Source organism: Lutra lutra, chromosome 3 (assembly GCF_902655055.1).
Source record: "Lutra lutra chromosome 3, mLutLut1.2, whole genome shotgun sequence".
Lineage (NCBI taxonomy): Eukaryota > Metazoa > Chordata > Mammalia > Carnivora > Mustelidae > Lutra > Lutra lutra.
The window spans coordinates 26,065,885-26,091,602 of record NC_062280.1 but is presented as its reverse complement, the minus strand read 5'-3'; the positions used below and the strand labels follow the sequence as shown (position 1 = coordinate 26,091,602).

Sequence of the window (25,718 nt, the reverse complement as noted above, 5' to 3'; positions counted from 1 at the left end):
TTTTTCCTCTTTTTGCCTCCATCTTCCTTTTGCCCCCCCCTTTGCTTTGTAACTCAATAGAGGTGCCCCAACTCACTGACCTAAGCTTTGTTGACATAACCGATTCAAGCATCGGCCTGAGGTGGACCCCGCTAAACTCTTCCACCATTATTGGGTACCGCATCACAGTAGTTGCGGCAGGAGAAGGTATCCCTATTTTTGAAGATTTTGTGGACTCCTCAGTAGGATACTACACAGTTACAGGGCTGGAGCCGGGCATTGACTATGACATCAGCGTTATCACTCTCATTAATGGCGGAGAGAGTGCCCCTACTACACTGACACAGCAAACGGGTGAATTTTGAAAACTTCTGTGTTTGAGACATGGATGGTGTTGCATGCTGCCGTCAGTCACTCTGGTTAAAGACGGATGTTTCACGGGGAAAGCCAGCAATTTGCCAGCCGTTAGGAGAGGGAGGGTGGGTTGGGGGCGGGCGAGGAATTGGACGTATAGGCTAAACCGATGGGTCGAAGGCATATGCACGTGGTCCTAAATACACTTTCATTTAAACCACAAATGTGCATAAAGCTAGAGAGAGCGGATCTGTTCGATGCAAAATGGCAAAGGTTAAATGAATTTGCCCACCTGGAGTTGTTTTGTTTTTTTAACGTATGTTGCACGAGTACCAAATTGTGTCATGAGCACCAGTCAATACTAAAGGTACTTCCAAAACGTACCAGGATACCCTTCCTTCTACTCTTCGAGAAAGCCCACCGTGTTCCTTTTTTGTAGTTGACTAAACACCCAGTCAAATGTAGGGTGAATTGGAAGAGGGGTGTTTTGACAGAGGAGAAAAAGAAACTTTGGAGCATGGTGGATTGCCTTGCCATGGCTAGGTTAAAAGAACAAAAAACAAAAAAAAAAACAAAAAAAAAAAACTCCTCTTTAACCAGTCTGGGGCTGAGCATGCAACATGACAAAGGTTCTCTGCCCTGCATGGTAAGAAACATGCCGAGAACCAATTTGCATGAACCTCTTCACTTGTAGGTAGAGTTCACGGAGCGGGATTGTAGCAATGCCGGTAGCTGTAGTCACCTCGGGTCAGGGGAAACTTAGGACCCTCTTGTCTTTTTGTCTGTGTGCATGTGTTTCTTCAGAAAGCACTGCTGTGTTTCTCTCTGCTGTGTGGCAACTTAAGCCTCTTCAGCCTGGGATAAAATAACTGTCAGTGGTATTAATAATGTACTTCAAATCCACGTATTTGGAAGCAGATGCAAATTATTCTTGGATATGTGCCGATGGCAGAAAGGTTAAAGGGGCCTAACAGTACTGTGTGTAGTGTTTTATTTTTAACAGTAGTTCACTATGATTTAGATTAGATTTAGATTAGATCATTTGCATGATGGTGACTCATTTCCTTTATGCATGAGTTATTGTTTTTTAGCTTCCCAGCTCTTTGGGTTAGCTTTCGTTTTCAAACTATCTTAACCTGGTCTTCCTCCTTCTTTGAAACCAGCTGTCCCTCCTCCCACTGACCTGCGATTCACCAACGTTGGTCCAGACACGATGCGTGTCACCTGGGCCCCACCTCCATCCATTGAATTGACCAACCTCTTGGTGCGCTACTCACCGGTGAAAAATGAGGAAGATGTTGCGGAGTTGTCGATCTCTCCTTCAGACAATGCGGTGGTCTTGACAAGTAAGCAGTCAACCATATCTGTTCCATAAATACTAAGCTAGAGCCCCAGGGAAGAGTTCCAAGTTCTCAGGTAGGAGTAACTAAGATGAAGACAGCTACAACAAGACTAGAAGCTGAACTCCACATCGGATATATAGCTCTGTACATTTTGAAAGCTGTCATGTTTATTGCGATTTTCATGTCTATATCTCTGAGATCTACAACTTTTTAAAGATCATAGTAGAAAAACACCCGCAGTGAAGTTCGAAGACTTCAAACAAATTCTGCTTCCAGATGAACACATAAAAATAAACAAATGTCAGGAGAAACCGTATGATTAAATCTAAATGTTTGGAGAGGGAAATGATGAGGATTGAAAATAGTGTCACCATATCTGTTTTACTCTCATTTTTTAAAAAAGCACTGAGCAGGTAATCTCTGGCGTTTGAAATCATAGAAACAGAGATTCAGGATAGATCAGGATGCTGTTTTGAAGAAAGAGCCAGAAGGGTAACTGGTGCTTCAGGAAGAATCTATTGGCAGGATTTCTCTGAAGGCTGAGGACCTGGAAAAACAGCAACCATTTACGAAAATTGTGTCTTTCTAGATATTACCTTTTTGAAATAAACATCGTTGATTAAAGAAAATAGAAGGAGGCTGAGACGTGGTGCTGTGTTTCCTGTCAGTGTCCCTTCTCATCCTTCTCACTGGAGTAGTAGAATAAACACAGGAGAACAGCATAGGTTTCCACACAAGGAAGGAAAGAGCTCACATGTAGTACAGTACCAAAGGATAGTCTGAAAACATCCTCCATATTGTGAACATGTTTTAGAGCAGGGAAGGCAGCTCAACATGACCACAGTCCTGCCTTCTCATTTCATGACTGAGAGTGAGAACACCCTTATATCTGTACACCAGCAGGGCTCTTATTTGTCTTCTGGAGCACTCTGGGATCAGCAGTTACAGCATCGCTCAGTATGCAACCCCTGCTTCAGGACCAGGTCTGCCCCACAGACTGGTCACATGTTCATCATGTGTTCTCAGATCTTCTTCTAGATCTTTGCTCTAGATTGCAAAATAGCCATCTCCCCCCAGAGAAACCATTATTATCCAGTTTTATAGACAAAACAACTGAGGTCTGTAGTGGTTAAATAAATTACCCCTGGGCAACAAGGAACAAGGAAAGGGGAGTCTGAGCATCTAAGCCTTGCAGGGGCCTCTACAGAAATGGTATGGTGGGGAATGGGGTCTAATGAGGAAAAATCCAAAGATTAGAACCCTTACTCTGTACTTTTTCGGAGACCTCAAAATGAGAGAAGAGGATACTCAGGAAAGTGTATGTAATTTTGTTAAGTATTTTGTTCTTACTTTGTTATGGCAAAACCAATCAGTTTCCCCATGGACTATGACTCTTTTCCAGTAAAGATTAATTAAGACCACCCGTCTTGGCCTGGGTCAAACTGTTTATGATCTCAGGCAAGGATGTCAAAGAAGACAACTTCTCTGTGCCTCTGTTTTCTCATGTGTAAAATGGCGATAGTTTTAAACCAGAGTTTTTGAGGTGATAGATACGTTCATTGTCATAAATGTGGTGATGATTTCACAAGTTCATACATAGTCCAAAACCTGTCTAAACTGTACGTTTGAAATACTTGCAGTTTATTGGATGGCCACAAGCCTGCTTTAAATAGTAGCAAACTTCTTCCTAGAGTTGTTGGTGACAAGTCAATGACAAGCCACAGTGATTATTTCATGCCCTCAACAGATGTACTATTGAGTGGCTGACAGAGAGAATGCTACATGGCAGCAACCATCTTATTGCAGATCGGGGTGAATCATACTCGTAGAAGTGCGTCTGAGGGCACAGCTTAGAGACATTGGAAGGCAAGGTGACCTTTCCTTAGCAACTCATTACAGCCTACCTGCAGGTAGTGACACTCACACATCAGTATGAATAGGTCAGGGGACTCAACTTTTGTGTATGTTATTTTATCCATTGAAATAGTCCTAAGAGTGCTTTGCTTTTTTCCTGCTTTTGAGCACAATTTAAAAATAAGTCCTCCTTGCCTCTTCAGATCTCCTGCCTGGCACAGAATATTTGGTCAGTGTCTCCAGTGTATACGAACAGCACGAGAGCATACCCCTTAGAGGAAGGCAGAAAACAGGTGAGTCGTGTTGTCAGTATGCGGATCAAATAGCTTTGACCTACCAATTTTAAATAGTAGAATGGAATGCTGCTTCTAAAAATGCACCTCCATTTCTGGGGTGGTAGTGGTGCTTATAGCCTTGTCATTACTTTCTGATCACTGGTCTTAAAAATTAAATGACACTTCTGCAAGTATTACCCCGACTTTCAGTCACTAAGATTATACTCTTGGCTTCCAGAGAGGACTAAAATAGTCCAGAAACATTATTGTCTGTCCTTTTAAAAAATCTCCCAAGAATATCATCTCTGTTGTTTAGAGATGGTGACCATTCCCTCTCATTAGGCGGCTCTGTCTAAGGCTGATCCAACGCTGTCATTGTCATGGAAGTCTTTTTCTTCCTTTGCTAAGCCAACAAGTTTTTTTCTGCTTGGTGAAATATCCATTTGCTATATGAAGAAGTTTAATTGAATCCTGTAATATTACATTTTTTCTTTAATATGAGGGCTTCTGTTAATTTTTCCCTTTTAAAACAGTGTGATGTGGTATACCCATTAATTTATTTATTATAGGACCCTTGGTTCCAAAAAGGAATTGTGATATATCAATTTATTAATACTAAAATAAAAATTTTGGACAGGCCCAGAGAGATTAATTGATTTGAATTTGAGATATACTCTAAATTTTTTACTAATTTTTCTGCAGTACACTAAATTTTCAATTCATGAGGATTTACTTGCATGTATCTGTCCATGATGATGTCTTATTTTCATTTTTGATAGTTTTATGTTTGGCATTATTACTACCCTGTTGACCTAACAATTTCCTCTTGAGTGCAGAAAGCTTTTTTACGAACCAAACACTTACCTTGGAAGTGGGCATATCTTGCCTTATTTCAAGAGACACACTTATAGGATAGAAACACAGAATACTTGAACACTGAAGCATTTGAAAAATAATTCCCAGATATCTTAAATACCTGTCTTCAAAAGCGAAGCAGAAACCTTTGGTAACAACACGTAAAAATAACTCGGATTACTTAGCAAAAGAAAAAAGAAAAAGCTTGAGTTGGTCATTTGGAACTGGGGCAGTTTATGATTTTGAAATTTATATGTGGCTTAGAATCAGCACAGCATTTTGCTGTGCTGAGGAGAAAGGACAGAAACACTGGCTGTGTGTTACCTTCCCTACATTCTTCCTCACCTCCTAAACTGGTGATGTCTCTTTTTTTCCCCCTGGGTGGGAACGACAGGTCTTGATTCCCCAACTGGCATTGACTTCTCTGATATCACTGCCAACTCTTTCACTGTCCATTGGATTGCCCCTCGAGCCACCATCACTGGCTACCGGATTCGCCATCACCCCGAGCACACTGGTGGAAGACCTCGGGAAGACCGAGTGCCCCCCTCTCGGAATTCCATCACCCTCACCAATCTCAGTCCGGGCACAGAGTATGTGGTCAGCATCGTTGCTCTGAATGGCAGAGAAGAAAGTCCTCCCTTGATTGGTCAACAGTCAACAGGTAACTTGTTTTCTGGTCTGCAAAGACACTCAGAGGACTTTCTGGGCAGGCGGGATCTTCTGGGAAGCGGCTTTGTGTTGTCTGAATCATCGTCTCTTAAAAAAATGGATTGTGCTTATGAGGCATGGAGAGAGAAGTGAGAGAATATATGGAGGAAATCTCCTCTTTAGACTCTATTGAAGATAACTTTATCGCAGAAAATTTCTCACTGGATTTATGTATTTTTATATTTCTAATACCTGAAATTTTATTCAAAATACTAAGAAATCCCTGTTTCAGAGTTCCTTTAAAAACAGAATTATTGGGCACCTGAGTGGTTCGGTCATTAAGTGTCTGCCTCCTTCGGCTCAGGTCATGATCCCAAGGTTCTGGGCTCGAGCCCTGAATCGGGCTCCCTGCTCAGCGGGAAGCCTACTTCTCCCTCTCCTGTTCCCCCCGTTTGTGTTCCCTCTCTCGATGTCTCTCTCTCTCTGTGTCAAATAAATAAATTAATTAAAAAAATAAAAATAAAAACAATTACTAAATCAGACAGTGTTGGTATTTTTAGGAGACTTGCTAAGGTACTTAGGGGAGAAGTAGCATCATGATACCTGTACCTCGGGCTCAAAGGGTTTAACAAAAAGAGAAAGACACAGAAAGAGAGATAAACAACTGTGGCAATTGTTACTAATTAGCAAATGCCCAAGAGAAGGGAATGTAGGTGTTCATTAAATTATTTTTTGTAACTTCTCTGTTGTTTTAATATTTTTGAGTAGTTTCCATGCCCGGCGTGGAGCTCAGACTCATGACCCTGAGATCAAGACCTGAGCTGAGACTGAGTCAGACACTTAACTGACTGAGCCACCCCAGGCGCCACTGTTTCAGAATTTTTCAGAATAAAAAGTTGAAGGAAAAAAATTCTTCAATAAATTCGTAATAGTCATTTTATCATAGTCTGAATTGCCTCCTTAACCCCTTACCTTGAATTGTTTGTTATTTTTAATTGTGCTAATTTTGCATAATACCTGCATTATTAAATGTAGGAATTATAAAGGTAGTTATCTAAAAAAAAACAGCAGAATGAATCTGGGCATCATATGAAAGTTATAGATGTGGCAACTTTGCCTTGTTTTTCTAGTTTCTGATGTTCCAAGGGACCTGGAAGTCATTGCTGCAACCCCCACCAGTGTGTTGATCAGCTGGGAAGCTCCTGCTGTCACAGTGAGATATTACAGGATCACCTACGGAGAAACAGGTGCCTTAATAAAATGCTCGTGCACTCCCATCGAGCCAGATTCTTTTGTGGGTAACCTCAAAGCCCAAGGGCAGATGCATATTTAAAAAGAGACTTTGGCAAGTCCATTCAATGGAGCCTTGTCTCTTCCAAGAATATGTGAAAAAAAATATATATGCTCTAATTGGTGGCAAAACTAAGATACAGAGTTGTTTGTATCCTACTAAAGGAGGAACAGGAGAGCTGAGGAAAAAGGAATTACAAATTCACAAATAGATTATCATTGATGAAATAATAAGTGATTTGTATTTTTTTATTTTCCTATATTTTCAGAATTTTATTTAACGTGAACATATTACATTAATGTTTTGAAAAAGGAACCCAATATACTCCATCCTGGGTCGAGGACTTACCTTCTTTCTTCTTCTAATGTTAATCTACAACTCAGTGACATTTGAACGCTGGGATGTTAAAATAGCATCAACTGCAATTTTCTCCCAATTTTTACACACTTACTATAAGGTTCACTACATGCATAAATAAATATGTTTCCATGTGGGCCCTACTAATAATTCTCTTTTAAAGGGAATAATCAAGGGTGTGACTAAATGTTTTCTCAGTATGTTAATGTCATTGCTCAGCAGTCCCCAACGATTTCTCAGCCCTTCATGCTCTGAACTAACCCCTTTTCACACAGGAGGGAATAGCCCTGTGCAGGAGTTCACTGTGCCTGGGAGCAAGTCCACAGCTACCATCAGTGGTCTTAAACCTGGAGCAGACTACACCATCACTGTGTATGCTGTCACTGGCCGTGGAGACAGTCCCGCAAGCAGCAAGCCGATTTCCATTGATTATCGAACAGGTACTGACTCCTCCTCTGGAGAGACAGAGTGATATTTACTCAGATAGGTTTGTGATGTTCTCCCATGGTATTTTCCTCATTGCAGAATTGCTTTTCTTTTCTTTTCTTTATTATTTTTTTTAAATTTAATTTTATTTTTTTCAACATTCCAAGATTCATTGTTTATGCACCACACCCAGTGCTCAATGCAGTACGTGCCCTCCTTAATACCTACCACCAGGCTCACCCAACCCCCCAACCCTCAGTTTGTTTCTCAGAGTCCACAGTCTCTCATGGTTTGTCTCCCCCTTCGATTTCCCCCAACTCACTTCTCCTCTCCATCTCCCAATGTCCTCCGTGTTATTCCTTATGCTCCACAAGTAAGTGAAACCATATGATAATTGACTCTGCTTGACTTATTTCACTCAGCATAATCTCCTCCAGTCCAGTCCATGTTGATACAAAAGTTGGGTATTCATCCTTTCTGATGGATCCATAATACTCCATTGTATACATGGACCACATCTTCTTCATCCATTCGTCTTTTGAAGGGCATCTTGGTTCTTTCCACAGTTTGGCGACTGTGGCTATTGCTGCTATGAACATTGGGGTACAGATGGCCTTTCTTTTCACTACATCTGTATCTTTGGGGTAAATACCCAGTACAATTGCAGGGTCATAGGGTAGCTCTATTTTTAATTTCTTAAGGTATCTGCACACTGGTTTCCACAGTGGCTGCACCAACTTGCTTTTCTTTTTTAACAAGATGAATCTAACAGAGCTTCGAGCCAGATATTCAAAGAAGCACCGCAAAGGTTAGAGATTGTGTCTCTTTTGTTAATGGATATATTCCATGGGCCTGCAGTAGAGACGGGCATAAAGGGTGTTCAGTAAATATCTGTTAATGAATGAATGAATGACCTGATAAAGTAAGAAGACAAACACCTACTTGGCTATAGTTTCTTTGTGTATGAGGCAGCCATCCTGAAAAAAGGTAACAGTATCTAGATGCAGGTCCCACCTCCCTCCCAAAGGCCATCTGTGTGTTTCTACAAAAGGACTACCTGGGAGTCACTAATAGTAATAAGATATCTTTCTGTGCCTACCAGGACTGGAATCAATCCTTGTCCATTCTTGTCCCCACCGACTGGGGCTTCACTGGTTTCTCCTTGTTTTTGTTTGTAGAAATTGATAAACCATCCCAGATGCAAGTGACTGATGTTCAGGACAACAGCATTAGTGTCAGGTGGCTGCCTTCAAGTTCCCCCGTTACTGGTTACAGAGTGACCACGACTCCCAAAAATGGCCCAGGACCATCAAAAACGAAAACCACAGGCCCAGGTGAGAATAACCAGCATCTCCCATTCATCAGGATAAACAGAAGAGGGCCCCACAATATGCTTTTTAAATACATGGCCACCTAGGTCTGAGTACCATACATTTTTATGTCATATGTAAACATTTCCCCATTTGTGAATTCAGGGCTTGAGATTATTACAGACTTCCTCCACCGCAGAATTTTTTGGAGAAGTGCACTTCTCCTTTTACATGCAAAGTTCTGTTTGATGGTGTGGACATCTTGCATTATTAGATATCTCTTTGTGGTTTTATTTAGTCATTCACATAAAGTAGAGGGACGACCCAACTTTTTAAGATCCTTTTAGCTCTTGTTTTTGTTTTTATATAAAATCCTGGTAAAATTAGGATCCTAAGGGAATATCTTAAAGTTAAACTAATTTTCATGTTTTCCAAGAGTGGTATCCTTCATTGTTGGAGGCATCATATTAGTGTATCCTTTGGTTTGACCTTCCTCCAGTATGACAATTCGTATTAGCCATGAGTATATCTGTCCAAGAGAAATCATATCTGACTCATCCATGTTTTCGTGATAATTCTACAAATGAAAAATCCAGGCCACCAGGCTTTTATTCCTGAACACAGATAGTCACATCCGTGGCCTTAACAGCGGATGACACAGGTGCTGCATTTACTTTTCCCTCCCTTTGCAGATCAAACAGAAATGACCATTGAAGGTTTGCAGCCCACAGTGGAGTATGTGGTTAGTGTCTATGCTCAGAATCAAGACGGAGAGAGTCCGCCTTTGGTTCAAACTGCAGTAACGAGTACGTAATCCATGCTTCTTCCCCATTTTCAAAGTCAGTTTTGTTCTTAGGCCTCTGAACGCCCTCCATGTGTCTTTTGCAAGTACACGTAGAGACAGCCCACTTGGTTAGTTTGTTACCTTGAGCTGAGTCCTTTACAGACATTTTTCCTTCTTGGTGCCAAGCAATGAACAACCAGGGAAAGAAGTTATGGAGCTCTCATAGTTGCTGTGCTTTGAATTTCGTTCGCTCAAATGGCCTCAGCAGAACCCTGTTTGCCTATAGCCAAATCTACAAAATATTTTGCCTGGACCTTCTTTTCTATGACTGGATGGTAAAGTTGATGGCAGTGGGCTTCATGAAGCTATTGCGTTTGGAGCATTTGGAAAACTGCCTGGAGCAGCATTTAATGTAAATAGTCGGGGGGTGGGTAGAGAGAAGAGTTAAAGAAGGATTATAATCATCTGAATCTAACATTGAAAATCAACCTTACCACTTCCAAGGTATAGAAAATCCAGGTCTATGAGACTAACATCACACTGCAAAAACGAATCTTGGTGGAATACCGGAAAATTAATGGCAAAAAATCCTCACTGTGGGGCTATTTTGCAGGGAGCCTGTGTGTCTCACGCACACCTACGTCTTAATAAGTAATGTGATTTTAAATCTTTTTTAAACCAAAAGAAATGTAATCAAGTGTCAAGTAATTTCCCATTTGCTAGTGGGTTAATTGGAATTGAATCCATCAGAGAAAATGGTATCTGCGGAACTGCTTTGCACGTTATAAAAATGCTCATTTCACAACTTGCTTTTCACATAACCTCTTACCATTAATTTGCCTAACAGACATTGACCGCCCTAAAGGACTGGCATTCACTGATGTGGATGTCGATTCCATCAAAATTGCTTGGGAAAGCCCACAGGGGCAAGTTTCCAGGTACAGGGTGACCTACTCGAGCCCTGAGGATGGAATCCGTGAGCTCTTCCCCGCACCTGATGGTGAAGAGGACACTGCAGAGCTGCAAGGCCTCAGGCCGGGTTCTGAGTACACAGTCAGTGTGGTTGCCTTGCACGATGATATGGAGAGCCAGCCCCTGATTGGAACCCAGTCCACAGGTATACCGTCCACTGCAGCACGGGTGCTCGCGGGCGCCGCGGCTCCACGCCCCACTGAGTGACTTAGATACTCTATTGGGCTCTGGAGTCCCTGTAAGGGGGTCAAACAAACCCAAACAAAACAGCCTCTCTATTAGGACAGACCCTCTTTAGAAGGGAATTGTCATAAACAGTAAAGTTTACGTGATATTCAAATACAGTTTAATAAAGGGACCTTTTAGAGTGGCTTGGCTTATAGATAAGGCCATAGCGTGAGACATCCTAAAATTGTGGATTATTCCTTAAACCCTGACTCCCTGTGGTTATGCTCACTGTGCATAAAGGAAAGAAGTTTGGCATCCTAGAACTTACTCTAAAAAAGGAATCCAAACTGGGCCATTTCCTAGCGGCACGATTCTGAGAACACGTAGGTAAGACCTTCCTTCTCTGGGTGGAGATCGTGTGCTGAGTGTGTGATTTGCTTAAAGGATTGAGAATCAGACACATAGGAGGCAGTTTAGGGCAAATGCTTTCCACAATACTTGATCTGCTTGTGCTTTGTTTCTGAAGCAGAGTGGAATGCTAAATTTGTGTCCTTGTGACAGCATATACCCTGGGGGTGGCTATCTGTATTATTGCTTTTCGCTTCTCTTTTCTGCTTCTGTTGTGAGCCAATTTTCTTCTTACGCTGCACCACAGAGAATACTTCAAATTTAGCAGCACTGTCTGCTGTGGGGTTCAAATAAACAGGATAAAAACATGCTTCTGTCTTTTGGGGGATGGAATACCCCTAAAATGGTTTTCCACGCAAAGATCGCTTATCGAGGAAAACGGCTATTGCTCCTCTTTCCATACAAATGGAAAATCAATCCTAATGGTCAAGAAGATATTTTGACTTTGTTGTTGTTGTTGTTTTTATTTTTTAAGGGAAAGCAAAAAAAAAACAAAACAAAACAAAAATGGCTTCTAAAACCTCAAGTGTCTCAGTCTTCTGGCATTTACCCAAGTGCCTCCAGTGATTCTGAGAATTGGTGGATATAAAACACATTTTTTCAGCGAACGTTTTCTTTATTTTGTATCCCTTCTTGTACTTTCTCATACTGAATCTTTGCCTGAGGGAACCCACCTAACCCAACCCAACCCAAGCACATCTGTTCTGCTTCTTGGAATCCACTGTACTGTCCTTCTTCCCCAGTTCCTATAAGATAACCTCTAACCAATGGCCATCCCGACAGCCATTCCCGCACCAGCTGACCTGAAGTTCACTCAGGTCACACCAACAAGCCTGACCGCCCAGTGGACGGCACCGAATGTTCAGCTCACAGGATATCGAGTGCGGGTGACCCCCAAGGAGAAGACTGGACCAATGAAGGAGATCAACCTTGCTCCTGACAGTTCATCTGTGGTTGTGTCAGGGCTCATGGTGAGAAGTGCCCTTTTTCATTGGAAAAAAGTACAGTTGGCCCTTGAACAACGTGGTTTTTTTGTTTGTTTGTTTGTTTGTTTTAAAGATTTTATCCATTTACCTGATAGAGATCACAAGTAGGCAGAGAAGTAGGCAGGGTTGGGGGGAGAAGCAGGCTCCCTGCTGAGCAGAGAGCCCAATGTGGGACTCAATCCCAGGACACTGAGATCATGACCTGAGCCAAAGGCAGATGCTCTAACCCACTGAGCCACCCAGGTGCCCCTGAACAACATGATTTTGAACTGTGTGGGTTCATTTCTAGATGCTGATTTTTTTTAATAGTATAAGACTATAAATGTATTTTCCCTTCTTTCGATTTTATTAATAATATTTTCCCTTCTCCAGCTTATTTTATTATAAGAATACATTATATAATAACAAATAACATACAAAGTATGTGGTAATCAGCAATTTATCAATAAGGCTTATGGTCAACAGTACAACTTTTACTAGTTAACTTTTGGGGGATTCAAAAGTTAGAAGCAGATTTTCAGCTGTGCAGGGGTTCAGGACTCCTAACCCTTGATTTGTTCAAGGATCAACTTTAGTTATCTCTTTCACAGTTTAAGGTGGTGGAGATAAAAAAAATACCATAATAATCTAATTAGTGTTCTTTGCCTCTGTCGTCAAATAATTTTATTGTAATTTTGTGCCAGATAGAATTCTCTATATTGACCTAGCTCTTCCAGATGACTGTCTGGGATGGACTTGTATAAATAGTGTTGGCTTTTGCACAGCTCTTTATATATGCATTTTGTTTATTTTAGAAAGATTTTATGTGCGTATGTGGAGGAGGCAATTCATATGTCCATAGACTGAATGCATAGCTTCTTTTTGATTATGCATTTTCTGAGCTCTGTTGCCTGGCAAGGAATATTTTCCAGTTTGTACCCAACCTACCTGACCCTCCCCTTCATTGAAACATTTTTAATCCTTTAGACACGCATATGGAAAACTAGCTAGGAATCTAGGAAATTGATGTACTACTTAACATAAGGCGAATTCCAAGAGAAATTACAGAGAGAGGGTTCAGAGATAGAACAAAGCATTCTCTCTGCTTCTCAATGATCAGACAAAGAAATACTTGGCACCTGCCAAATCATAAAGGAGAAAAACTGGCTAAAACCCATTTTCCCCATTTTGGATCAATTCCGTGTAAGTATGTAAGTTATAGCTTACTTGGCGTTAACCCCTAAGCACATTTTTAAATTCATATAATTTACATGTGCTGTTGATCATCTGCAGTGTAGAAATGAAATTCATGTAGGAATTTATAGTGCTATGGGTTTTAGCTAGTTTATTTTTTTCTTTTATAACCATTGTGTCTTTCTAATGCTGTAGTGATACACCTGTGCTTTAGAAGATCCTGTTGCTAAAGTTTACTGTGTCCTTCTTTGTAGGTGGCCACCAAATACGAAGTGAGTGTCTATGCCCTTAAGGACACTTTGACAAGCAGACCAGCTCAGGGAGTCGTCACTACTTTGGAGAGTGAGTAATCAAGCCTTTTAGTATCAACAAACATTCTCCATAAGTGGTAAATGATTTTCTAGATCACCAAGTTGATCGAAGGATTCCCAGCGTGGAAACTGATTTGCTTGCCCATCTCTCGTTGACTTACTATTGTCACCTTTTACGACCCTCTGGAGAGTGGTATACTGGCACATAAATGGCGTCACTTCCAAATGTTACCATGTTAGTGTCAGGAGCTAGGACTGACACCTAGGTTATCTACTACTTGCTCTACTTGGTGCAGTTTGGTTTCATGATGTTTGGGAAGGACACACTGGCTTCTGCTATACCTTAACAATAGAGTAAGTATTGAACAAAATTAGGCCCAGATTCCAGTTTGGTGCTATATCAATAATTTATGTATGTTCTTTCAGAAATCACAGGAAATATTTAAGTTTTCTCATCTACAAAATAGGGATGCCATTGCCTATGCTGAAAGGAAAAAAATGAAGCCATATAAAAAAAGCTAGAGTACTAATAATACGTATATATATTATTGCCATATCATTGTAACCCTCTACTACACTTATTTTATGTTATAATAAATTAATAATTTTAATACTAATTGGGGTATTGGTAGATAGTCTAAGCCAGGCTTGGGAACTACTGGTAGTATCTGTAAAGGGTTTTAGTTAATAAAAAAATTTTTTAAAAAGGTATGTGAGCTGAGTCTTTTCATATTTTTTAATTACGGTCAACCTTTCTTTCTGGATGCCACAGGAGATAATCTGTACATTATTAGTAATGCGCAGGAATGGATATGTTTGGTGTATAATAAAGACAGATTTTAAAACATCAAAATCTTCCCTAAATGAATCAGCCAGGCACTGATCTCTAGTTGTGATTTGTGCAGATGTCAGCCCTCCAAGAAGGGCCCGTGTGACAGATGCTACCGAGACCACCATCACCATTAGCTGGAGAACCAAGACGGAGACGATCACTGGCTTCCAAGTTGATGCCATCCCAGCAAATGGCCAGACTCCAGTTCAGAGAACCATCAGGCCAGACATCCGTAGCTACACCATCACAGGTCAGGGAACTCACTGTACTGACCATGTTTGCTGATGGCTATTCCCAGCGTAAATTCCTTATCAGTTACTCTACCACTTATACTGATTGAATTTATTGTCAATATTTTACAATAATGCAGCTATAATTTTTAAAAACCTACTTTCATACTATAATTAGAAATAGTTGTATTCTGTGAATGCCTGATTTTGTCTAATGTTTGCCAGAGAGATGGCATAAGTTCCATTTATTAAATTTAATCTTTTTTATCGATGTACCCTACATATCAAAAAAAAAATGTAACATAGTACTTAAAACCAAAAGAAACTGAATAGCGGCATACTGTTCTTTTTTTTTTTTTTTTTTTTTCGGCATACTGTTCTTAATGTTAACCTCGATGATAAAACATAATTAAATTTTAAAATAAAATAAAGATCCGGGCACCTGGGTGGCTCAGTTGGTTAAGCGACTGCCTTCGGCTCAGGTCATGATCCCGGAGTCCCGGGATCGAGTCCCACATCAGGCTCCCAGCTCCACGGGGAGTCTGCTTCTCCCTCTGACCTTCTCCTCGCTCATGCCCTCTCTCACTGTCTCTCTCTTCTCTCAAATAAATAAATAAAATGTTAAAAAAAAATAAAGATCCAAGTTGTAGTCAGAGAATATTCAATATCCAGCTCAATTTAGGTTTTTTTGAGATTTAAAATTCTTTTTTTTTTTTCTTTTAAAGATTTTATTTACTATTTGGCAGGCAGAGAGGCAGGCAGAGAGAGAGGGGGAAGCAGACTCTGCTGAGCAGAGTGCCTAATGCGGGGCTTGATCCTAGGACCCTGAGATTATGACCTGAGCCGAAGGCAGAGACTAAACCACTGAGCCACCCAGGCACCCCAAGATTTAAAATTCTGATTCCAGTTACAGTGACTGATGATAATAAAAGGAAAACACTCAGTAGATGCTTGCCCCTCATTCTCTAAGATGGCTACCTCTTTTTTTTTTTTTATGATTTATTTATTTATTTTAGAGAGAAAGGGAGAGGGAGCAGGGGGAGGGGCAGAAGAAGAGAGAGGGAATCCCAAGCAGACTCCATGCTGAGCTCAGAGCCCGCTAGGGGGCTCCATCTCACAACCCTGTGAGATCATGACCTGAGCCAAAACCAAGAGTCAGATGCTCAATGACTTCTTTTTATCTCTTCTTCTACATTTAACATAGCATTTTTTAATTTTAAAATTTATTCTAGCCAGTATCTTTGTATGCATCAGTGATTTCCTTTTGAGATAATGTTTCTCATTAACAGTTAACACCCATGCCAGGCTCTAATTTATTGTTCAAATGTGGACCACTTCTGTGGTCTGTATATGTATGGGATGAGAAAGGAACCACGAATTAACAGATGAGTTTAAAAATTTTCCTAGTAAATGAAAATCAGATAAAAAGTATTTCTTCACAAATCATAGGTTTACAACCTGGCACTGACTACAAGATCTACTTGTACACCCTGAATGACAATGCCCGGAGCTCCCCCGTGGTCATCGATGCCTCCACTGGTAACTACTTTTTTATTGAAGAAATGCCGCTGACTTATATGTGATGGGTTGTGCGAACTTGAGAAACAAATAGGCTGGCAGTGAATCGTTTTTACAGTTATTAGAACTCTCAGAATCTCTCAGGTTCTGTTTCTCAGGGTGGGAAAAGAGTGTGGGAATAATTTCCCTGCTTATTCACTTTCTTAGAGACTTAATCTTGTTTTCTTTTAGCCATCGACGCACCATCCAATCTGCGTTTCCTGGCCACAACACCCAACTCCTTGCTGGTATCGTGGCAGCCTCCCCGCGCCAAGATTACTGGTTACATCATCAAGTATGAGAAGCCTGGGTCCCCTCCCAGAGAAGTGGTCCCTCGTCCCCGCCCTGGTGTCACAGAGGCTACTATCACCGGTATTGCTGCTTTGCTGTCGCTATTTTCCATGGGACTCCCTAGGACACACAAAGTGCTTATTAGCAGATTCCAACTGTGTCTTTGATGCTGTATCATGAGAACAAGAGGCCCCATTTCTGATAACTTCAAAAAGCATCTTCTGTTGAGGAGTCACAGAGCTCAGTATATCTCAAAAGACAGGAGTTCATGAAAACACAGTAAATTTAATAGTGTCATAATGGCATAACTAGAATCTTTTTATTGGCTGTGTGTTTGCTGGATACTTCTAAGTCCTGTCCTAGAAGAAGACATTTTTTTCAAAACAAACTAGTTAATTGTGGTCCTGTCCTCTCTAAAGATCTGATATCATATGGGCCTTGCCAGAGGGCAACCTGCCACCGCTCTCATTACCCACGTTCACAGAATGGGTCTTGAGGCCAAGTGATTCCCAACCACCCATACTGGAGAGCATGCCTGAAATATGAAAGAAGGATTGTCCATTTCTTTGGGAAAGATCATAAGCCTTTGGTATTATTTTTGTCCAGGAGATTAAATTTTTAGATTCTGTACAGGATATCATCTAGACTTGAAAAATCCTAGAGAACACAGAGATATCAGAGAGAGACTCTGCTTATTTAGAAAATTTGGAGACAGAAAAATCGAATCACTTACGGAAGGAGTTGAATTGGATACTTCCTACAGGGACCACACAAAGATTGGCCACTTTGTCCTACAGAGTACTTACCTAGAGTCTAACTTTTCATTGATCCTGCCACTGAGGACCATCTGGTTATTAGGCCCTAAGTAGATTCGTGTAATCTGCAATGATCTCTCCCAAATGTATATCCCACTGGTGGTATATGATGCTGATAGATTTTCTTGAATTCAAAAGGACAAATAAGACCACACGTTAAAAGAAAACCCACAAAATGTTAGACTAAAAGTACTTTTCTCAAGTGCCAGATTTGGTAGAGAAGTTACTAATTTACCATGTGGCCATCATATGCGGACTATGTGGGTTTTGTGGAAGAAAAGTGAAGTAGATTTTACCTTTCAGGAGGCCAAAAAGGCCAGCTAGAGAAAGGATGCTTGCTTCTCAGTAGCATCTCCTGGTAAGATCAACTCCCATTTGATCTTGAGCCCACAGACGTAACATGATGTCTGTCCTTCCATCAGGTCTGGAACCGGGCACCGAGTACACCATCCAAGTCATTGCCCTCAAGAACAACCAGAAGAGTGAGCCTCTGATTGGAAGGAAAAAGACAGGTAAAGGGCACCTTCTGGGTACTAGGAAGATAATCGAAACAAAACTAACTAGAAATGATTAATTTTGCAGTGAAAAGGTTCTCTAGGTTTTGATTCCTCTCTCATGGAAATTTTTCTTAACAGCTTAGCATATATACGTTGTGCTCTTGGATAGCCTAAATAATGTAACGTAATCGGCCGAGTTCCATTTTATTTTTTTCTTAGCCAATCAGTATAAAGACTTTTATTCACCTTTAAAAAATCTAAGCCAGATATTAAAATGTAGAAACCAGGTTGCTGTTATTATTATTCTTCTATACCTTGTGTTGAAGTTATTGTTAAAAAAGGGGGGGAAATTAATCCTTCCCATTATCTTTATTTATTATTTGGTTTCTGAAACTTGAACTAAAGAATCTTATTGTTTTCAACTGATTTCAGTTTAATTTGAAGAAAATTCTATATTTATACTAATAGAAGAAGTTTAGAAACAAACACGAATGTGTTTTTACCTATTCTTACTGTTTGAATTCATGAAAAACTGGAATTCTCATACTTCAGATGCTGAAATAATTAATCTGGATTCTAGTCCTTGTAACATGAGTCTCAAATGAAGAAAAGAAGAAAAGAGCCTACACATTTCAGTTCCATTAAGCTTAATTTGAGCAGAAGTAGCTTCTATGGGGCTTAGTGGTTCAAAGCTTTGTGTGTATGATAAATTCATACTAACGCTTTTTTCGTCCTAAACTATAAAGAAACCTTTGAGAAAAATCTTAAAGATTTCTTTTTTGGAAAAAAAATGTCTTGTGATCTAAGAACTGCTAATGTTCTAGGGGCTTTGATCAGATTGATAAACAGTCATTGTTGCCTGAATTGGTAATGACTACTGCTGCTACTTTTGGGAGCTTAACACGCTTTGCTTTTTTGGCTCTAACCTCTCTTGGCTAGATGAGCTTCCCCAACTGGTAACCCTTCCACACCCAAATCTTCATGGACCAGAGATCTTGGATGTTCCCTCCACAGTTCAAAAGACCCCTTTCATCACCAATCCTGGGTATGACACTGGAAACGGTATTCAGCTTCCTGGCACTTCTGGTCAGCAGCCCAGTGTCGGGCAACAAATGATCTTTGAGGAGCATGGTTTTAGGCGCACCACACCGCCCACAACGGCCACCCCTGTAAGGCATAGGCCAAGACCATATCCGCCGAATGTAAATGAGGAGATCCAAGTTGGTCATGTCCCCAGGGGAGATGTTGACCATCACCTCTACCCTCACGTTATGGGACTCAATCCAAATGCCTCTACAGGACAAGAAGCTCTCTCTCAGACAACCATCTCTTGGACCCCATTCCAAGAAAGCTCTGAGTATATCATTTCATGTCATCCGGTTGGCACTGATGAAGAACCTTTACAGGTAATTGATTTTTCTCTTTACTTCTGGGCGGCCTAGAAATGAGTAAGCTAGGTAACGGAAGTGACCAGAGCTCTAATATAAATATTCTAGGGTCTCTTAGAATGTAGTACACGTAAACCCCGGTTTTTTTTTTTAATCTCAATATGGCTGTACTTTGGGGGTATACCAAAGAGTAGCATCAGGTTTTGTTTAGTAGAGAGAATAAAATCATTTCTATTAGCCGCACATATTTGAGGCTTCTTAGTAATATGGACAAAGAAATGATCTGAAAAAAGAGAGAGATATTCTGCCTGAACTTGCATTTGTTCAGGAAGGTTCTGGATACCATCCTTGGGGCTCCTGGCTGGTTCAGTTGGAAGGGCATGTGACTCTTGATCTCACGGTTGTGAGTTTGAGCTTCACATTGGTTATAGAGGTTGCTTAAAAATAAAATCTTTAAAAATAAAGAAATGAAATGTCATCCTATAGTTTGTCCTTGAAGAATCCCATTATCTACAATATGTCTGAGGAAAAAGAACTTACGTGAAACTGTGCCCACATCAGCTGTTATAAGTGACTGACTCTTTAAAACCTTTATTCTTTAATTTGTTTTGCTGATACCAATTTTTAGTGGGTTCTTATTTTTAGAAAGCATCAGAATTAAAACAAAACAAAACAAAACCAAAACAAAAAAAACCTCACTACACCGTGAAAGATTTATGAGCTTAGAAACATGAGTTTGGGGATTTGCCCAAAGGCTTTAAGGACCCCATGTTGGGGTCACAGGGCACCTTGCCGAGGATGAGGATATCTGCCACGTAGCGCAGTGTCTGCAATTTATGTGAAAGGGGCTTGGCTCAGGGATCCCAGTGGGCTTGCACAGACCTGCAACCATAGCGGGATGGACGGGACTGTCTGTCGAATTACTGAGGGCTCCTGATAACTATGGAACACACAGATCTGGGGTAGGAAAATTGGGCACACTGAAAAGATGGCCCCTCCCCCTGAATTCCGTGTCTGTCCAGCTGGTTTGGGATCGTTCCACCTTCCTTCTTCGTCTCCCTTTGCTTTATTTACATAGTGCAGGTTGTTGGTAAGACAATAGGGAAAGTCACATCAATTTCCCCCATAACGCTTTTTCTCTCACTTTGGATGTGCCAATGACTGCAGTTCCGAGTTCCTGGAACCTCCGCTAGTGCCACCCTGACAGGCCTCACCAGAGGGGCCACATACAACATCATAGTGGAGGCCCTGAAAGACCAGAAGAGGCACAAGGTTCGGGAGGAGGTTGTTACCGTGGGCAACTCTGGTATGTGAAAGCCTGGGTCCTCAGGTGCAGGCTCCCCTCTGGACTAACCCCAAAGACATCTTTTCTCTCCACTGTTCCTTTGTTGCTGTTGTCTTTTAACTTCGGGAAGTGATGGCATGAAGTCAAGGAGCAACTTTAAATTCAGTTATTTTTACCTGATAGTACCCTAGTTCCTGTGTAAAGTAGTCTCAGTGATACGATAATTGACCCGGAAGAGACCCGAAGCATGATTTAGTCCCACATTCTGACTCCCTGCTAGCGAGCGTCTGAGTTCACCCAGGGCACGGGTCTTCCGATCTCTTTTCCCAGACCCTCCGTTCACCACGTTGCTGTCCTCTTGATTGATCCTTTAAGTACCAAAAAGGATTACCTTTAAAGGAAATTCCCTATCTGCGGACAGGAGCGACTGCTGGTTTTTCGTTCCTGATGCAGAATGCAGCCAACATTGCCCATTTCCACTCAAAGAGCTACCTTCTTCCAATGTTATTTTAGTTTCTTTTTCTAATTATACAACCCCAAGGCCAAAATAGCAGTGAAAGTGTCACTGACTCCTCTTTGCAGCACCAGCAAAGTCCTTTGAAAGCAGTAGTGAATCGCCTGGCTTTTCAGCCTGCATCAGTTGAAGATTCACCAAGGATCACGAGAGACAGGGAATCATCAAAACCACGAATCTTCAGTCTTCCCAACGGAGGGTTCTCTATCCCACAGCAGCAGGGAGTGCTAAATTCTGTCTGTCGAGTGACCGGCTTTATTCCTAGGGCCAGTTACTGAACATAGGGTCGCAGATGACCGTGCTATTTTACACGTATACATGCCTGTGAATTTAAGCAGTTGCTTATTTGATGCGGGGATTGTTTTGTGCTTGTTGTGTTAGGTTTCCATGGTAATGCATGCCTTCTGCCTTGAGTGGTTTTACTAGTAGAAGGCCACGTGAAAGGAATTTTCAAAGCACAAAAGTCTTTGTGCTTTTCCACATCACTTTTTTTTTTTTTTTAATTCCATCTCCATAACTTAAATCAGGTGGAATTTTAACTGGTGGGTATTTGGGGAAGGTTACTGAAACCCCTAGTAACACTACAGGTTCCTTTCACTTCGTTTCCGACCCCATATCCCCTGCAGCAATATTCTGCATTCCAGCCCCGTTCTCTGGGCTTTCAGACATGTCAGACTTGTTCGTTTCTCCCAAACTATTTTCTTCCAGGGTGATGCCTTTTAAACTATTACACACTTCAAATATCTATTGTTTTGAGCCTTTGATTTTTGCACTGTAAAAAGAAATATACATGGTGGGATTCAAAGTCACAGAAATTAGTTTATATAATTTTTAGAGACTCATTGGAAGGATGCTTTGCACAGATTGCTTTAAGCTTTCTCAAAACATAAAGATCCAGTGTATTAGGCAACACGAAGAGACACGAAGAGACTCCATTATTCTTAAGTCATTCGTATCCCTTGCTTTCTCTTATTTGAAACAGTTGATTTTATTGGTAAAGTAAAGCTGTCCTACTGCTGTCATACTAATGTACAGAATCTAGCTCTGATGCAAAAAATGCAATAATAAAAGTGAATATTGCATTACAATGGTATATAAAAATGGCTAAGTCTCTTGCATTAAAAGCAAAGGATGCTCTCTAATAATTATTCTTTACTTGGTGGGCACTTTCTAAGTGCGGGCAATGGACCAGTGCTTTGAATTCATAATATCTATGTAATCTTTACAAGATCCTGAACAAGTAGATACATCTTATATTATATTATATATTATATTACAGATGAGGGAATTAAGGCACAGAGATAGAAAATAACTAGGTTAAGATCACTTAGATATCGATAGAGAGACATTCCAGCTTTTGCATCCCACTCAAGTTCTTAACTAGCCTAAAATGCCTCAAGATATGTTCCATATGCTGTAGACTAGTTTTGCCAGAAATGATGATTTTTTTTTTTTTTTTTTTTTTTTTAGTACTAATGGCAAAAATGGAAGAGGGGCTCCTTTTCAGGTGCTTGTGGCAAATGTGCCCTGGCCACATCTAAGTATTGTTTATCAGAGCAACTGATGCTTTGGTAAAACAGATGAATGGTTCTTCATGCTGCTGGGATTTCTGTTTTAGACTAGACTCATTGTAACAATAATTCAGTTTTCTTCGTATGGTCCCAAATCACCACTAAGCTGTCTTTTTTTTTTTTTTTTTTCCTCCTTTTCTTTGTGTAGTTGACCAAGGCCTAAACCAACCTACAGATGACTCATGCTTCGACCCCTACACGGTTTCCCACTATGCGGTTGGAGAGGAGTGGGAGCGGTTGTCTGAGTCCGGCTTTAAGCTCTCGTGCCAGTGCTTAGGTTTTGGCAGTGGTCATTTCAGATGTGACTCATCTAGTGAGTAGCTTGCTTTGTCCATCTCCTCTGGTTCCATGCATTCGCACAATGTGCCAAGGAAGCATGTTTGGCAGACACAGGCTCTTCCAAACATGAAGCAAACAAGGGGAGACTGCTTGACTCAAAGTAACATTTTGCATCATAAAGAATGATGGGAAATTTTACTTGTTGATTATTTGCTTCATTTCAAGGCTTCTGTGTCAATACAACTAGTAATTAAAAATACATTTGTGATGGTAATGATTTTTTAACATTTCTGTCAAGATAATAAAGTCAAATTCTCTGGAGCCCAGTTTAATGAAGAGTAAGTATCAGAAACACAAAGGAATCCCCAGTCGCTTTTAATCTTTAATGTTGAGTGAGCTCAGTGGTGAACATTTATACTCACACTCTCCTTCAACACAAACCAGTCATGCACATAACTTAATATATCCACAATGTCCTATCGCACGCACACATGCACACATCAGGTAGCTTGAATCTTGCCAAGTAATGTAGAGAGTACCGATAATCATCTACAGATGATTAAGAATCAACTTCAGTGGAAAAATATTTGATTTTCAAACTATAAAAAGATTTTAACATCTTTAATGATATTTTTCAATTTAAAATGATCCTAGGGATAACTTATTATGCTTTGATATTTAACATTAGAATTTGTAAAACTTTTATGCTTTGTTCTTAGGGGATGTGATTATTACTGACAATTGGTCTACTTTTTTTTTTTTTTTTAAAGATTTTATTTATTATTTATTTGACAGAGAGAGATCACAAGTAGACAGAGAGACAGGCAGGCAGAGAGAGAGAGAGAGAGAGAGGGAAGCAGGCTCCCTGTAGAGCAGAGAGCCCGATGCGGGACTCGATCCCAGGACCCTGAGATCATGACCTGAGCCGAAGGCAGCGGCTTAACCCACTGAGCCACCCAGGCGCCCCAGACAATTGGTCTACTTTTATAGGTGTTACCCATTTTGGCTTATGATCAAGCCTCCTACAGATATATCTTGATATTATATTTGGGGAAATCCAACATAACAGATTTTTTAAAGACTTTCACACTAAAATATGAAATGGTTTAATTCAGACTAAAATATGGAGACAACTCATTTTTTTCAATGCAGACTACTGCACTTGACCATCTGAAAATGGAAAGATGGAACAGATGTGTCCTATGACATTTAGGAGTTGGAAGTTTTAACATTTGGCATCACTTAGGTAGTTTTTCATTTCTGAAACTGAACTATTTTAAGTTTGCATATTTATTACCGAGGTAAATACTTAGGCACGATTTGTGGGAACAGAGCTATAAGGTGATTTATGTGATTCTTTGGCTCAACTGACATTTTCTTTGCTTAGATGTCATAATTCTCAAATAATGTTTAAAGTTGAAGAATGGAAAAAAAAAAGTTTAAGGAATAGCTTCCCTGTTACACAAACTTCTGAAGCGTGTTTTGTTTCAGTAAAAACCTCGGAGATTAAAAAGTCACCTTTTATGGATAGCAGTTAAAGATATAGAACTGTGACTTTTAGATATTCCTCAGAATCGGTCTATTTTGTTGGGATAATAACCAGTGATTTATCATTTTGTTGGTTTTTGGTTTGTTTTGATACACAGATCTATTCTTTTTTTTTTTTTTTAAAGATTTTATTTATTTATTTGACAGACAGAGATCACAAGTAGGCAGAGAGGCAGGCAGAGAGAGAGGAAGGGAAGCAGGTTCCCTGCTGAGCAGAGAGCCCGATGCGGGGCTCGATCCCAGGACCCTGGGATCATGACCTGAGCCGAAGGCAGCGGCTTTAACCCACTGAGCCACCCAGGCGCCCCCACAGATCTATTCTTTCACTCTTTCCATTTACAAGAAACAGGTTAGGGCATGTAGAGGCCAACCGAGGTTTGTTTTTCGGTTAGTAGAACTACTTTGTATCCAAGTTCTCTGTAAATCCGAAGAGTGACTTTTCATCTATGATCCATTCCCAAAAGACTATTTAAATCCTACTTTGGCTTTCAATAATATTAAGCCTTAATAGAATGCAAATGAAGGTCCCCGACTATTCCTGTGACATGGTTATGGTGGGATGACTTGCATCTTAAAATATCCTAGAAAATGTTAAATGATAAAGATAATATTTTAAAATCCAACCCAAACGTGGTCTGTCATGGAGATAATGATGCTCAACATTTCTTGCCACTCCTTCCAGGTAGCCAGCCCTTAAAATCCCATGGTCGTGTCCCAGAGCACCGTCTTGTGAGTTAGAACACACTGATAACTCTTGGCCTCCGGTTTTCTCTACCCCACAGAATGGTGCCATGATAATGGTGTGAACTACAAGATTGGAGAGAAGTGGGATCGTCAGGGGGAAAATGGTCAGATGATGAGCTGCACATGTCTTGGAAATGGAAAAGGAGAATTCAAGTGTGATCCTCGTACGTCCGTTGCCACAGATCATTTTTAGTGCCTTATTAAGCACTCCCGCTTTTATTACTGAGCTGTAACTCTCATTCACAGAGATGATTGGAGACTTTAGGTCTCCTTGAGGAGTGAACAGTGGGTTTGTTCATCTTTTGATTTGGGAAAGTGGAGATAGGCTTCCAAAATGAGCCATGATTTAACGTTATTACAGGACACGTTAGCACTTTTCCGACCTGAGTATTTTGACCATAATCTGCAGTGAAATATTACCAGAAACCTTTATGGCTCTTTAGATCCAACTTTTAAAATATGATCCTTTCCCAGTTTATCAGATTTAGTTTTTGGACGTGCTGCCCTAAGATCCATACAGCAGTACTTCTATTACCAATGGTTCCCATAAACCTGTGGGATTTTGGCTGTGAGGATGCACATTTTGGAGAGAACCAGAACGTACCCTATATAGAAAGGTGAAGTCCGTATTGTTCTCAGTCTTCCATGAGCTTCTGACTTGTGTTTCCAC

General features: G+C 40.6%; 1 protein-coding gene across 12 annotated transcripts in view; it reads left to right on the top strand.

Moving 5' to 3' along the window:
• The window catches only part of FN1 (fibronectin 1), a 67,294-nt gene that overhangs the window by 37,657 nt on the left and 3,919 nt on the right, over positions 1–25,718 (top strand). Inside the window, exons 25-43 of one of the 12 annotated variants that reach the window (XM_047720972.1) lie at positions 61–333; positions 1,497–1,679; positions 3,734–3,823; positions 5,055–5,324; positions 6,442–6,558; positions 7,235–7,399; positions 8,564–8,719; positions 9,388–9,501; positions 10,327–10,596; positions 11,811–11,998; positions 13,441–13,528; positions 14,403–14,579; positions 16,009–16,098; positions 16,309–16,488; positions 17,645–17,734; positions 19,019–19,125; positions 20,275–20,413; positions 22,626–22,790; positions 25,087–25,212. In XM_047720972.1, the coding sequence (XP_047576928.1) occupies positions 61–333; positions 1,497–1,679; positions 3,734–3,823; positions 5,055–5,324; positions 6,442–6,558; positions 7,235–7,399; positions 8,564–8,719; positions 9,388–9,501; positions 10,327–10,596; positions 11,811–11,998; positions 13,441–13,528; positions 14,403–14,579; positions 16,009–16,098; positions 16,309–16,488; positions 17,645–17,734; positions 19,019–19,125; positions 20,275–20,413; positions 22,626–22,790; positions 25,087–25,212 (2,988 nt within the window). Of the gene's footprint in view, positions 1–60; positions 334–1,496; positions 1,680–3,733; positions 3,824–5,054; positions 5,325–6,441; positions 6,559–7,234; positions 7,400–8,563; positions 8,720–9,387; positions 9,502–10,326; positions 10,597–11,810; positions 11,999–13,440; positions 13,529–14,402; positions 14,580–16,008; positions 16,099–16,308; positions 16,489–17,644; positions 17,735–18,658; positions 19,126–20,274; positions 20,414–22,625; positions 22,791–25,086; positions 25,213–25,718 lie in introns of all 12 variants that reach the window. The other 11 variants (XM_047720966.1, XM_047720965.1, XM_047720970.1 and 8 more) reach the window with 11 other exon arrangements.